Here is a 13,255-nt window from a genome sequence, read left to right on the forward strand (position 1 = left end):
TATATATATATATACATACACTGTATCATTGCTGCTGTGATATGCTTATCGTATGATATAAATATGAGACAATATATATGAAAATATAAATATATACAGACACTGTTTATTTTTTATTATTTAGTTATTTATATATTTTTCAGTTGTATGTTAATTTTGATTTACGCATTTGGCTGATTTTTTTATCCAAAGTAACTTACATCCAAAAATGTGAATTTTAAATATAAAAATTTTACTAAATTGCATAATATTATTAAGTAATATTATAATTATCGATTAAAAAATTATTGATTAAAATTTTTAAATCTAATCAATTACAGGGTGCTGCGATTAATTAATCGAAATTACCAAAACCAAATATGGCTGTGAACCAAATATCGCAAACCAAATATGGCTGTGAAAATACCCCCAAAAGATCATTTAAAGCTATTATTGTTTTAAATGTTTAGGCTACAATGGCTAAACATAAAGTATGAAACATAAAAGAAGATAAATTGAGAAACATCTCAGTATTTTTTGTTCATGCAATGAAAGTCACTGGTGACCAAAAACAGCTTAGTTACCAACAGTATTCATAATACCTTCTTTTATGTTGTGCAAAAGTAAGTCATTCTGGTTTGAAACAACATGAGGATGAGTAGCCTAAATGATGACAGAATTTTTTTTTTGGGCAACTATCCCTTTAAAGTTTTATTTATTTAAAAAAATGAAATTATACTCTAAAGAAGATACTAAAACAGCCAACAGGTGGCGGTAAATGTCTTTATGAGTCGATTCGTAGTACAAACTGCTGATTCATTCAGGAATTTAGTAAACGGCTCCTCTCTAACTGGGCTTTGAATTTACACGATGCAGATTTATTTCGGAAAGTGAATACCGCTGTGCTGCTCGGAGACGCACAACAGTTCTGCTGTGGCTTTTTAAGTAATATTTTCGTTGGCAAAATTAGCAAAAACACACAATATTGTGTTTAAAATATAGCACAATATTAACTTCTTATTTACTGAACTGTTGTATAAAATAACATTTGCACTCGTGTTCTTCGTGACAAAAACAGCACTCGTGTGATATTACTCTCGTTGCTGCTGTGATATGCTTATTATATGACATAAATATGAGACAAAAACTCATACATGGGCATTTTTTGCCCCAATATCTTGAATTTTAGGGAATAACTGCATTTCTGGAGTTACTGCCAACAGTCAACTGTATGAAATGTTAAAATATTTTAAATCGCCTTATTTTTCATAACTAATTAAGTCAATGCGTTAAACTGACAGCCCTAAAAAATAAATACACTTTAGTACCAACAAACTTTGTAACAACTTCCTGGCCTTATTTGTGCTAAATATAGACACATTTCTCCATATCTTAGGGTTTCACGATGCTGTTGCTAGCTGGGTTTGAGGCTACAAAGCCATATGAAAAGAAACAGATAGTGAGCTTAGCATGGCTGGCCTGGTTTGATTAATTAGCCCTGGTTTGTGAAGTAGGGTTTTCATGGTGCTTCTCAGTATGGACACTGCAGGTGGAACTGTCCTCAATTTAACCTGATGGAGAGTTATACTTACTAGAAACCCCTCCTCTCATTATATTTAATCATATATACAGATATGAAGCCTTGTTTCACACAGAGAGCAAGGTTCCACTTGGAGATCTCCTGTGGAATGTTCTAGAAACCTATAAGATGTGTAATTACTAAAAGTTTCATGGAGTATACTTCAGAGCTCAGATCAGGACGTTATACGGCACAGAAGAACTTTGTAGTCTGACTTTATGAATGTAAAGCAAACTAGCTGACACTGGAAAGTTCTAAAGAAGTCCCACCTCTGGGTCCTACTCTCTATAAAAATTGTAAGGCCCGTTTCATACCACATGCATAAGCAGCAAATAAGCAAAGCATCAACATAAATGCAACAGCAGGCTCACATTGTGTTCCTCAGAACTCAAGAGTGTTCCTGTAACAGAACTGCAGAAGAATAAATCACACCCATACAATCTAAAAAAAATTTAGAACTGCAAATTAAAATGTAGAATTAAATAATGCAAGGAAAATGTCAGTGTCTATGTATATACATCACTGGACAATGCAGTCCTGAATCAGCATCAGGGAGACCTCTGTTGACCACCTAGTGGAGCTACAGGACAGATAAAATCTAACGCAGTTAGTCTTTACAAATTTTAGGTTGACTATTTATCAAGCTTTTGAGGAAAGCACCAGCTTCACTACTTACAGGAAGGAGCATCTCCAGATACACAGCTAATGAAACAACACTATCCAGGTCAACAAGCAGCAACAACCATATTTAACATTAAGATTACAGCTATCCTGCATACTTTAAATAATAATAGCAATGACACATTTGAGGACGAGCCTAAAGTTAATGTTTTACACAAGAATTTGAAAAAAAGGTAGCGCAAAAAAAGGCTTTCCAGAGGGTCTAGCATTACACATGACATTTCTTAAACATGGGCATGAATTGCAAAAATGTGTTCCTGTTCGTGGTTAGAGCTGGTAAGTAGAGTTAATTTCTGCAAATCAGTTCAAGCAATCCATTTACAGTCCATTTTAAATTTAGATTCAACTGTATTTTTAAGTCATCACTGAAAACTGTTCATGCAAGTCCCCCAAGCAAAACCAGGCTGTATACAATACCCCTGAGTGACAGTTTATAATATTTTTATATATTAAAAATCATATGCGCATATCAACAAATACGTACATTTTTTGTATTATATTTAATATTTATGTAAATAATATATAAATATTGCCGTGTATGACAAGGTATTGGTGCCTATGAATGGGAATTTGCATTTGAAGAACAATCAGAGCACAAACATACAGAAACGTATTGAATAAGATGGGCAAATAAAGAAAGTAATTGTTATTTAATGTATACACACACACACACATTGATGTATCCATTATTAATTACAGTAAGACATAATATGTATTACGTGGACACTGTAAAACTAGGTGTTACTAATGGAAACCCCATGAAATAAAAGCATGGCACCTAAGGATGAACTTACTAGCGGGTCACGGCACCATGAATATGCATAACCTGCCATTTCCTCAAGATGATTAGCTGCCCTGAATGCCCTCAAATGCTAATTAGCCTCCCATGCTGACTGAAATTGAAACTGATGGCATATCATTTCTGGGGAACTGTAGGTGCTGTGTTGGGTAGTGGACAATCTGGACAGAATTAATGGGGCAGAAAATAATAGTATGCAAAAAAGCCCAGTTTGGAAAGCTTGTGATAATATTGGAGTTGTCATGGAAAAGGATCACAAGAGCAAAGTTTCGGTATTTGCATTTAGTGGACAACCTAGAAATCTGAATTTGCACTGCAATAGTCAAAACCATCAACCTGATGCTTTGAGGAAAACCATTTAGATTAATTTGATTCTTAATAATGCATGATTCAGATTAAGTTGAAGGGTAACTCAGATTATCTATTAAAGATGGTTAACATCAGATGAATGATTCAGACATAAATCAGAGAAGAAACGCAAGGTCCACCTTACATGCACTAGATTCTGGCTTCATTAGCTGACTGACACTGCTAAACTGAAGCGCCTGGAACCACAATGACTGTCCATCAGTCATGTTCTGCTCTCGCAAGCAGGCTATAACTAATCATAACTCCTAGCTCAAGGCAACATTCACACCATCGGTCTAATTTAAAAAGGCAGAGGAGGGCGACTGGCATTCAAAAGTCAAGCATGTAGGACATTTTGCTAGTAGCTGGACAAAACACTCACGACTGGTTAATTTATTTTTGTCATGTGAACAGTTAGGTCAGCTGTTCAGATAATGTGCCGAAAAGGACAAGACTTTTTAGAGTTTTATCCTTAAAATGGCTATAAATGTGAGGACAATCTACCTTTTAATGCTATCTAAAATGAGGTCTTAATCCCTAAATTTTAAACCAGTGCCTTGAGACAACAAAAAGCTATGCTGAAGAAAGCATTTTCCCCTCCTTTCGTATTTTTCTTGTAAAAAGCATTTATTCCCCTGGTCTGTGTGTCTTCAGATGAGTAAACAAGAGAAAATAATGTACAAAGAAGCTAAACATGGTGGATCAGGTCAGAGCCCAAAATAGAAATGTTTTTCTCCATCTCAAGCAGTAAACAGAAATGTATTAGCATGTTTCATAAGAGGATGGTGAATCCAAAACTACACATTTCAACTTGTCGACTAGTCAGTGGGTTGTTAGAATGAATAGATGGCCTACAGAAACACTGTATAATTGAGCTAGTTTAGGGTCATGTTCTCCAAACACCAGTTAGACTTCTTAGAGATATTTACAGTACTGTTCAAAAGTTTCAAAAAGAAGTTTTTTTTAAAGAAATTAATATTTTTATTCAGTAATAGTTGCATTAAGTTGTTTAAAAGTGACTTTTAAAATTTCAATTTAAAATAAATGCTGTTCTTTCTACTTCTAAACTTTCTACTTATCAAAGAATCCTGAAACAAATGTACCACGGTTTCCACCAAAAAAATAAAAAACACAATTATATATATACAGTGGGTACGGAAAGTGTTCAGACCCCCTTAAATTTTTCACTCTTTGTTATATTGCAGCCATTTGCTAAAATCATTTAAGTAAATTTTTTTTCCTCATTAATGTACACACAGCACCCCATATTGACAGAAAAACACAGAATTGTTGACATTTTTGCAGATTTATTAAAAAAGAAAAACTGAAATATCACATGGTCCTAAGTATTCAGACCCTTTGCTCAGTATTTAGTAGAAGCACCCTTTTGATCGAATACAGCCATGAGTCTTTTTGGGAAAGAGGCAACAAGTTTTTCACACCTGGATTTAGGGATCCTCTGCCATTCCTCCTTGCAGAGCCTCTCCAGTTCTGTCAGGTTGGATAGTAAACGTTGGTGGACAGCCATTTTTAGGTCAGAAAAAGGACAGTTATTTTAAACTGTTATATTTCACAATTACTGTATTTTTGATTAAATAAATGTTGATGGGCATAAGACACATCTTACCAAATCTTACCAACCTCAAACTTTTGAAAGGTAGTGTACATGCAAAGTGCAGCTCTTCAACAGAGTAACTGACAGATATTCAATAAATAAATAGCCCAACCAACTCAAATTCTTTATTCCACAAAAACTATCATAGTCCTCAAAACCTGCGGGTTATTATGCATATAAACGGGAACACTGCTCACAGGAAGCGATTTGAAGTTCGGAAATAATCGTCTTGAAATTGAGTGAAAGCTGTGCTTTGATGGCTGAAGCAGCACTGCTTCAAAGGTGATGAACTGAGAGACGTTCAGAAGCAACACAACTGCTCAGAGAGGGTTGTAGGGTGCTGCTGACAGTCTAGTTACTGATACATCATGCCCTAACCAGATGTGATAAAGCAATAAAAGCTCTCTTACGTATATTTAAATTTATTCTATATTCATTAAATTTAATACTTAAACCCCCGGTTTCACAGACGAGGCTTAAGCATAGTCCCAGACTAAAATGTAAGTCTGAGCTGTGTCAACTGAAAGAAACTTGCACTGACTGATCTTAAAATATATCAGTGCCTTTGTTTTGTCTCAAGATGCATACCAGTAATGTGTTTTCTAAGGCATGTTTATGAAAAATTACTTAAATGTCCTAATTGGGGAAGTCGTGGCCTAATGGTTAGAGAGTCGGACTCAATCTCAGGTTGCGAGTTCGAGTCTCAGGTTCGGCAGGGATTGTAGGTGGGGGGAGTGAATGTACAGCGCTCTCTTCCACCTTCAATACCACGACTGAGGTGCCCTTGAGCAAGGCACCGAACCCCTAACTGCTCCCCGGGCGCCGCAGCATAAATGGCTGCCCACTGCTCCGGGTGTGTGTTCACTGTGTGTGTGCACTTAGGATGGGATAAATGCAGAGCACTAATTCCTAGTATGGGTAACCACTTGGCCACATGTCACATCACTAATTTAACCTAATATGTCCTAATAGTGTTCTTAATTAAATTTAACACTAGATAGATAGATAGATAGATAGATAGATAGATAGATAAACAGACAGACAGATCTGTATTCAACTAGTTGGGTGTTTGACTGTGACGTATTCTTTGACCTACAAAACAGATTACAGCAAAGAGAACAATAAAGACATGTCAGAGCAATTTCAGTTTAGAAGATGAAAGTGTAAGGCAGAGTATAGGGACTTGATGTGCTGTGAAATAGCTATAAAGGTTGTTTATTCATTTGCTGATTTAATTTATTAACTTTGGACAAAGTAGGCCAGTTTTAAATGGCAGCTCTTTGCTTCTACCATTAACTTCCATGATTGATTCAGTGTTTGCGGAGGTTCTGCGGAGTGTTAATCAAGCCTGTATTCCACAGAAGTAACAACTGATTCACTTTGACTGCCGTATAAAAACCTGAAAAGCATCCTCTCCAATCAGCCCTGAGTGTAGACACCTGGACTAAATAAAACACCCGAAGAGAATAAGCTCTTCCATTTATAAACAGTCATAAATAAGCTGGTTTCATGCTGGTGCATCACAAAGACAAAATCATTGAGAGTTCAAATGCAGTTGGAGCATAAAAGATTAAAGTCAAAGTTGTCCCACCTCTGACTCATAATACCCTGCATGAGTCACAAACCATTACTTGAGTCAGTATGTCTGGTATAAGCATCGAAATGCCAAGACCAACCGCTTCATCCACAGAAATGGGTCAAAATTAGGGTGGATAAAATTAACAGAACATTTGCTGGTTTAAGTGTTTCTGTACTCATTCCCTAAATCAGATCAAAATTGCGACTGCTGATGCTAACAAAACTTTTGCCATAAACAAATTAATGTATAAAAGATCAACAAGAAAACTGGCCACATTTGCTTTCAATACTAGGCCCCATGATACGTTGTTATTATTATTATGATGATAATATTCATGATATGATATTACTGTGATTTTAAACATTTTGTGATATAGTATTGCCATAACATATTGCAACTTATTTTAAAAAAATGTAACTGCAGAATATACCCAAAGGACAATTTTCTCCACATCTGTTTATCTAATAAGATAAAGTTTTTTTTATTGAAAAAATTTTTATTGCTGCAAAATGGGATTTTCAAGCAGACAGATTGATCAACACTGTCATAAAAAGCCTGTCAAAAATGTTGCATAAACCAGTATTGGTATGAAAAAGCAACTGTTTTTTCATTCAGTACCAAAAGGTTAATTCTTTTTTTAAACAATGCATACTTTTATTCAGAAAGGAAAGGATGCATTAAATTGATCAAAAGTGACTTTTACATTGTTACAAAAAGTCCTATATTATTATTTAAAAATTAAATTTCTTAATTAAAATTAAGAAATTAATATCTTATTTCAATATAAAGTTGTTCTTTTAAATTTTGTGTTAATCAAAAAATACTGAAAAAGATGTATCATGGTTTCCACAAAATATTAACTATTTTAACACTGATGATAATTTTTACAAAAATCTTGAGCACCAAACCAACATATTAGAATGATTTTTTTAAGGATCATGTGACACTTAATACTGGAGTAATGGCTGCTGAAAAGTCACAGGAATAAATTACCATTTAAAATAAATTCAAATATAAAACAGCAATTTTTTCATCACTGGAAATACTGCATGAAAATACTGTTTGTACTGTAATTATAAACTGTTTTTGCACCTAGAATATGAACCACCAAGAAGTGTCATTTAAATGCTGAAGATAAATCACTGGTTTTCCATTGCCACTAATAAGCAAGTAGGTACAGTCATTTTCAGTATTTTTCAAAAGCGATCTCCCTCAATAAAGTGTAAATTCCTCTATTTTACGCTGTCAAGCTCAAACACTCTGAATCCGCTGGTAGCTGACCTTCTGAAACGGACCATATCAACCCCTGCCTCCGGCGGGAGAGCTGAGCATGCTAATAAGCGCCGAGCATTATGCCAATTAAAATCGCACAGCGACCTCAGCAAGTGCTAACAACCGATCATAGTCAGATCTGAAGCTAATTGGCTTTAGGGGAGACAGTGGCTGGACACTAAAAGGTGAGAGTGCCAATCAAAAACCCCAACCCTGTCACCATCTCAATACAAAGACAATAAACACAGCGGATCCCCTCAGACGTCGCCCCCTTACACAGCTGTGAGAGCAGCCAGAGTACTGTAGAGCAGCATCACAGACCTTTATCTGGCTTTGAGGAGGAATGTCGCTAAGAACAAAATCACCAACTACATGAATGGCACCAGAATAATAACCTTAACTCTAGGGTACTAGATTAAATGATCTGTTATATTTCTATATATACATGGCTCCAAATGTTATTTAGAATGTAGTCATTGCATAAAAGAATAATAAAAAAACACTAAAGACAGGCACACATTTTAAACAAAACATTTCAGATTTTTATTAAAATATGAAAAAGAAAACAAAGCAAAATTGATAACCTATTATTATTATTTTTGTTTTAGATTATAACAACAACTATATATTTTTTCTGTAATAATGTCATTGATGCTATTCAAGTTTGGTGTAAGTGTCCAACTATGCTGTGGAGTAACAATTATTATTATAAATAATAATAAATACAAATAATAATTATAATAATATTTTTATCTAAAACAATTAAATTCATAAATTTTTAAGTGTGGTATAAGTGTCTGAGTATTCTGTCAAGCCACTGTACTCATAAAAGCAACACTTAAAGGTACATTATTATGATAATTATTATTTTCTAAAACAATTGCATTCATACATTTTTAAGTGTGGTGTAAGTGTCCAAGTATACTGGTATAACAGAATCTGAACATCCCTGGCATTCAACCTGTAGGCTTGAATTGGACCATCTCTACAGTACTACAAGTTATGTTCTTTACCCTGGACCATGAGTGCCATCTAGTGTTTAGGGATCTACTGGCCTGATTTTAAAAAAAAAATGCATTACCTGTTTTTGACAATTTTCATTGAAACACAGGGATCAGCTTTAAGCCAAGTATAGCTAATGTGGCAGTTTACGCAGCACCGAGGAAACACCCTTTACTTTGCATTTGCTTATTGTTTCAGCAGCGCAAACATCCAGATAGTTCACCAAAAAAAATTACCATCACATCTTTTAAAAGACACAGAACTTACTTACTTTCTCAGAACACAGATACAGGATACAATTTTTTGTCCTTTTGTAGCTTGACAGCCACTGGTCCCCATCTACTTTGATTGAAGGAAAGAGAACAACTCAGACATTCCACTAAATTTCTCCTTTTGTGCTTCATGGAAGAAAGAAAATTATATGGTTCAGAACAACTTAAGGGTGAGTAAATGATGACAGAATTTTCATTTTGGGCGAACTAACCCTTTAATTTAGCTTTCCGGAAAAGAAACATATAATTTAATGTATAATTTCATGTCACGTCTCTTTTTCCAGTAAAAAAATAAATAAATAAAAGTACTGTGGCAGAAGTCAAGTACCAGATGGGTAATAGCATGGTACTTAATAATAAGTATTATTTTAATTTTTTCTCACAAGTAAGCTGGTTTGTCTTTAGTGTACTTCAGCCAATATCATGGCCATGAATACAGTCTGTAAAACTCCACTGCCAGCCTGGCATTCACTTTTTTATTCGTCTTTTTTTTTGTTTTTTTAGCCACATTACTCACATTTTGTCTGAGTCGCGTCACCATATGGTTTCAATTGGTCCTGTGTTGAATACAGAAGTAGGTTATGTGACTGAAATGTTTCATATTTTCCTTTTTCTATTCTAAGATGCATGACATATGTACTCAACTGTCTGTCCAATAAGGTCTAAACTAGTTAGGCAACTCATACACAAAAGTGGGTAGCAGCAGATCTTTTCTTATGTACTGTGACGTACATCTGAGCGAAACAGATTATTTAAAAAAAATTTTTTTTTTTTTGCATTGACTGTTGATCGGAAAGAGGCAGAGCTGTATGTGAGCTTGCAGGAGATTGTAAAAAAGGGTTGGGGTTTACGTGAACAAGAGAAGTCTGTCATTTCACTGGAGGTATGATATTTTAATTAAAAAGGTCAAATAAATTTTTTTTACATTAAACATTTTATTTCATGCCTTCCTTAAAATTGGATAACTAAATGGATAGCTTGCTAATCATACATGTACTGTATATACTTGCATCACAAAAATGTTTAATTTGAATGATTAAATTGATTTGTGCCATAACAGACATTCACTGACATATTTTGATTTTTGGGAAAAACAGAATTTGGATGGCTATATTAACACCCAATATTGTTGGACTTCTAATCAGCAATGCTAGGTAGATTACTTACAAATTGTACTGATGTCTGTTACTGATTTCAAATTACATGACAAAAATTGTAGTTAGTAACGTAATCCATTACATTACACATTTTAGGTAATATAATTGAATCTATAAGCCACTTTTTTGTTACTTTTACATTACATTTGAACTCATTTGCCTAATTATCCAAAAACTAAAAAACTAAATGGAAACTAAAAAAATAATTTTAAAATAACAACACTAAAAAAAGATTACATATTTTATTTGTTTACCTGCATGCCATGTGACCATTAACCAAGATCAGAGATCCATGAACATGCAAACCTGTTACTTAACTTATTACCTTAAAATCTCACTAAATGATCATTCAAATAAAAATGAATGCGTTAACCAGTAGTTGATTCAATGTTGAATTAAAAATGTTATATAACCTAATTACAAGTACTTAATTTTTGGAATCTGATTACTTAATCCAGATTACATGTATTCAGTTACTACCCAGCTCTGCTAATCAGGCACTGAATAGAATCTGTCCACCAATGCAACCAACCAATGAATGTCAGCCAATACAATAGATTTTATGTTCCAAGGAGGTAGGTATTTAACGGGGATCCTGATCTGGTCACACATGCTAAAAAAAAAAAAACAAGGAAAAACTATTTGTTGCCATGTTCAACTTCACATGTATTGTACATTACACAAAAAAATAACCACACAAAAAAGTCTATCCCAGAGACTCTTGATAACTTGGTGTATAACCTGAACTCAAACTCCACCTGCTTTTCAAACAACAGTGACTTCAAACCCTAATGCATCCACTACCGTAACAGCTACTCTCAAGGGGCCTCAATTCTAAAGATGTGTGTAGAAGTGCTTTTTTTATTACTGTATTATTTTAATTACTGGTATCAGTTGGTGTATGCATAAGAACATTTGTGTGTCAGTTTCTGCCTTTATAAATCCAGATTTGGATTTATAGGAGATGCAATCCATGGAATTTAGGTACTTTTACCAAGGTACTTTCAAATCCAATCTTTTGTTTTTGTCCCAGTTTACAATTCAGGAGACAAATCCCAGGTCACAATTCAAAACAAATTAAAAATAGAACAGAAATAAATCAGGTGAATGTTAATGCAGCTATCACCAGCAAGATATTATGCAATAACCCCACCTGGTCCATTTCACAAGTTATACTGAAAAGAACAAAACAAATAAGCACCACACTGGTATGGTTAAATATATGGGACCAAAGAGACATTCCCAGTCCTTACTTTGCAAGCCAGCAATTCCATTTGGCAATGACTACCAAGTTGCACAAAATAAAATAGACCAGTTACCACAGCACTCAACGTTCCAGTGTCCAACCTCATAATATGGATGAACTATTACTGCATAACTGCTGCAGTGACTGTACAGCCCTAGATCAGTGCAGAAATGTTAATGACACCCATCCAGGGAGTCTACTAGCATGACCTGTTCTGGTTTAAATATTCATCTATTATGTGCTGAGACATCTGACATATTTTGCATGTAGTTCTTTCGCTTTCTGCTGAGCAGGCCAAATTCAATCCATTCTCTTCTTAGAGGTGTGCATGCATGAAGAGCGTCTTAAAACTGTTCATATTATACCAAGTTGTTCCTCCATGAGCTCCATGTTCACCTTCGGATGCTTGCACAGCATGTTATCCCAATTTATTCTTTTGATACACTAAATAGTGATGAATAATACTAGATATGAAACATAATATTGATTTAGGGATTAGAGCAGACTTTGCTTTACATTGTGGCCATGAAGTTATTTAATGGAAACACCTCAGTGAGTCTTAAAAACCCAGATGAATCATAAATTTAAAATATGACTATAATAACATGTTTGAGGCTTGATTCTCATGATTCTGTGCTTCAAAAACTGCTGTTTTGCAAAGTAACAATAACACTTGTAACAATAACCCTTCACTTATTATACTAAAACTACCAAGTTAATGGTAATTTTTGAAACTTGGTGCAACATTAATCATTCAGTAGCATGGTAGAGCACAATGGTATTACCATCTATCATCACTACACCATAGTATAGAAATAACAGCCAAACTTCTCACCAATTCTTAAATTCTGGGACAAAGCAGTTGAGTTATGAGTTAGTTTTATGACAGGTGGATTTAGGGGTTGTAACTTAACTTGTAACTTCTTGAAATGATTATTTGTGTTGAGAACGTTCTATTAAACATTTCGAATGTAAAGTTCCTGACCTGATTGGGGTTATCGTAAAACACACCGACAGACGACAACTTCGGTCCGACACTGCAGCTCTCCGTGAAAGCGGCTCCGCTGGCCTTGTACGATCCTTTTCTGAACTTATATGCAATCGTGATGTTTTTCACCGGAGGAGATCCAGTCCGAATCACGACTTCAGAGAAAAGCCCAGTGTAAAAAACGAAGCCCACCAGAGTTAAGATGAGACAAATAACCAAAAACAGAATCAGCAGTAAAATGACAAAATCAGACATTTTTTGCCCGGCTGTCAGAAAATCAATAACAAAAACGCTCAGTGTGTATGAATAGTTGTTAGTTGCTGTGATGGCACACACAATCAATCCTTCCGCTTTCCGAACAGTACCCGTGTCGCTCTGCAGATGTAACATTTACAGTATCTTTGTTTTACTGCAGGTCAGTTTACACCCGTCTTTCAGTTTTGTTGTTGACACAACTGAGCGTTTGTTTATCCTCCTCTACACAGAAACACTGTACGGATTGCTTCCTGGATGCACCATGTGACTGTGACTCAGACGGTTGGCTTGAAACGAGCCAACCAAATAATGAAGGAAAGTCCGATTCATTTCTGCGAATCGGTTCTTTCGAACAGCTCGATTCCGAAACTGATTCAGTGATTCTCGGCGCTGTCAAATGTTGTTTTTAAAGTTTTTTTCCCCCCAATTAAGGTTTAATGTTAATTAAATTATGTGCAATTGTCAGCATTTCTGTCATACAGT

The 13,255-nt window shown here is 34.9% G+C and overlaps 1 protein-coding gene across 1 annotated transcript in view; it reads right to left on the reverse strand.

Annotated features, from left to right (window-relative positions):
* tex264a (testis expressed 264, ER-phagy receptor a) overlaps positions 1-13,045 on the reverse strand; it is a 69,544-nt gene extending 56,499 nt beyond the window's left edge. Inside the window, exon 1 of the mRNA XM_016271083.1 lies at positions 12,515-13,045. Within this exon, the coding sequence (XP_016126569.1) occupies positions 12,515-12,907 (393 nt within the window). The 5' untranslated portion in view covers positions 12,908-13,045. The remainder of the gene's footprint in view (positions 1-12,514) is intronic.
* Positions 13,046-13,255: the final 210 nt, after the last annotated feature.

This window comes from Sinocyclocheilus grahami, unplaced genomic scaffold, assembly GCF_001515645.1.
Source record: "Sinocyclocheilus grahami isolate Dianchi unplaced genomic scaffold, SAMN03320097.WGS_v1.1 scaffold60.1, whole genome shotgun sequence".
NCBI lineage: Eukaryota > Metazoa > Chordata > Actinopteri > Cypriniformes > Cyprinidae > Sinocyclocheilus > Sinocyclocheilus grahami.